Here is a 3,110-nt window from a genome sequence, read left to right as displayed (position 1 = left end):
TTTAGAAATTGTAAATCAAGACAATTAATTGTTATTTAATCGGCCACTTTAATGGGAAAGTAAGTTAATTGTTGTCAATTAACTTTACTTTGATTTTCAAGTGTAAATCAAAAATTGGCAACCAATTGGTTAATCGTTTAGTTACTCAATTAATAGAAACCATAACAATCAAGGTTAAAATAATTTGGCAGAAAATTAGTTAACCATTAATCACTTTTTGGTTAATTGTTGATCGATTGAAGGTAAAAAAAAATTAGGACATTCGACGAAAGTTACAATTAAATGAGAATTGATTTAAATCTTAATTCAGTTTCTGAGAGAATTGTAAATGAAAAATTAAATACTAATCGACTAATTGTTTTACTAGATTAACTATTGATTATCTTACAAATTTGTTAATTGTTGGTTAAAATTTAGATTAGTTGACAATTTTATTTGATCAACCTTCCAGAAACACAATTAACTAATCATGGTAATAATAAATTTACCTAGATTATGATTATAATCACGGTTCAATTAATTTTCACTCCTTGATTGTTTCATTACCAAATTATATGATTAAATTATTAATTTCATCTACGTGATTCAATCAACAATTTGTAGGAAACAATTAACTTGATTCACCTCAACTAAACCACAATTAACTAACTACAAACATAACACTTAAACTAATCAACATACAGATAATGATTAGTTCATTTCAATTGTGGGAAATTAAAAAAAAACTAATGATCAATTTGACAATTAAAGTTTATTGGGAAACAAAACAATTGATTAAATTGAGAGTTTGATTTAATTGCATTAATATTTACAGTTAATTTAGTTTACAATTAAAATATCACAGTGATTAGGATTTAAATTGTTGTTGCAAAGTTGAATTTAAATGACAACAGAAAACCAATAATAATATTATCATTGATTTAGAATCTACAATTGAAAAGATTGATTAACAATTTGATTAATAAAATTGCAGGAACAATTAACAAGCCCTTTTGATGACCACAATTAGATTGATCATCATCATCATCGTAATCAACTTGATTGTTATTAGTTGAATCTTTGATTCCTCTTTTCTTATCCCTTGATCTCGTTTCTTTAAATTTCCCACTCGAAATTGATTTAGTCTTTGATTTGGATTTTTTTACATCATAATCGTCGACAATTAAATTAACTGACTCATCGTCTTCATCATCATCGATATCAGAAGAATCAATTTTGTTCAGTTGATTAGTTAATTGTTCACCAGAATCACCAACATCATCGTCATCAGATTCATCGGTCTCTGTATTGGTATAAAAAGTAAGAGATGAAAGTTTTTCCAACAATTAGGTTTAATTATTTTCGTTTGATTTTTTTAATTGTTCAATTTAATTGTTATTAAAGTTGTGAATACATTGAATTGGATAATAATAAATTTACTTTAATTGTAACCAAACAACAACTTTTTCTGCTCTGAGGTTGAATCACAATTAACCGGAAAGCGGAAATTAATGATTAGTCTGATTAATTTTCAGCAATTAACTAGATTGCAATCAAATTTTAAGCAATTTACTTAACGAAATAATAAAATCAATAATATATTAAATGAAGTGGTCACATTAATTACTAACTAATTTAGTTTTCTGATAATCATTAGGTAATAATGATTAACAATCAACTAAATCAACTGAATGTTGTATTTAACCCTAAGGCTTTGTGATAATTAATTATCAATTGTTTGATTAATTGTTAACTGTTTATCACAATTAGATGATTGTGAAGGAACAAGAAATCATGCTGATCAGTTAATTGTTTGCTAATAGAAATTGAGTTAAATTAACCTAAATTATTGAGTAATAATCAATTTATTTCACTACAATTAGATTAACAAAATTGTTAATTTTTAATTGTTTCAATTTAATCAAACACAATCAATCAGTATAACAAGTATTACAATCAAGTTTAATTGTAGTTTTTAATTGTTAATTCAAATCATGGACCAAGTTAATATAAATACAGTTAATTGTTGTGAATTGATTAACATGATTAAAACTCATTGACCCAGAGATTTTAATTGTCTAACAAAACAAAATTAACTAATTAACCAATTTAATTACATTTAAATTTTTTTATCTCTTCTTAACCCTGTTAATTAAGACAACAATCAGCTGGGAATTAAATTGTTTAATTTTAATTTATCCACAACAATTAAAACTGATTAATTAGCTAATTTAATCCTCAAGGGTTTGTCCTTGTTTCTTGATGAAATTTATTGGAATCAACTATTGATTAACTAATTATCATTATCGTTGAGCAAACAATTAGACTAACCTAATCAATGAACATTGCCAATCACGCAATCAACAATTAATTTCAACTAAAATATTAATTGTGACAAAAAGTTTCTTTAATTAATCAACTCGATCAACTCTAAATAATTAACTAGACAAACAGAAATTGTAACAATCAAAATGAAAATAAGATACAAATTAACTAAAGAGAGTGAGAGAGAAAGGTAAACAATTAAATTTAGACACAAAAGTAAACAATTAACTGGATTAAAAGTAACAATTAAAGGTTTAATCAGTTGAAACGAATTAATCAAATTCAATGAGACGGAAATTAAATTAAATGTAAACTTTTGAAAGGAAAATAAAAAGTTTCTGACATTTGATTGATTCTGTTGGAAGATTAAATTAATAATCACATAATTGAATTAACTGAAAAATTGATTCCAATTTAACAATTAAGAGAAGACTTGATTTAATAAATTTAATTGTCTCACCATTAAGGGTAATTAAACCTTCCTGGAAGCCCAATTGATTACGAGCGTAACAACGATAATCATCATAATCATCTCGATTAATTGAGTAAATGATTAACTGGAAAGTTGATTTGTACAATTTATCGATACTTTTGATTAAATATTTTGAGCTGGAAGATGATGAAGATGAAGATGAAGATGAAGATGATAATCTTATATTGTCAATTCCTTTGGTCCAATATTTGTCGTTAATAGGAAAACCTTCAATGTGACAATTTAAAGTGATCGTTGAACCAATTGAACCTTTAACAACCCGATTACCAATCCAAATAGTTGGTGCAACTGAACAACAATTAGAGAGATCGAT

At 25.4% G+C, this 3,110-nt stretch overlaps 1 protein-coding gene across 1 annotated transcript in view; it reads right to left on the bottom strand.

Annotated features, from left to right (window-relative positions):
* Positions 1 to 774: 774 nt before the first annotated feature.
* LOC128385643 (lachesin-like) overlaps positions 775 to 3,110 on the bottom strand; it is a 27,939-nt gene continuing 25,603 nt past the window's right edge. Inside the window, exons 5-6 of the mRNA XM_053344537.1 lie at positions 2,765 to 3,085; positions 775 to 1,282 (exon numbers count right to left, since the gene is read on the bottom strand). Coding sequence (XP_053200512.1) covers positions 921 to 1,282; positions 2,765 to 3,085 — 683 coding nt within the window. The 3' untranslated portion in view covers positions 775 to 920. The remainder of the gene's footprint in view (positions 1,283 to 2,764; positions 3,086 to 3,110) is intronic.

The sequence above is a fragment of the Panonychus citri genome, unplaced genomic scaffold (genome assembly GCF_014898815.1).
Source record: "Panonychus citri isolate SS breed McGregor unplaced genomic scaffold, ASM1489881v1 Contig00049, whole genome shotgun sequence".
NCBI classification, from domain to species: Eukaryota; Metazoa; Arthropoda; class Arachnida; order Trombidiformes; family Tetranychidae; genus Panonychus; species Panonychus citri.
Note: the sequence above shows the minus strand (reverse complement) of the source record. Positions and strands in the feature narration are given on the sequence as shown.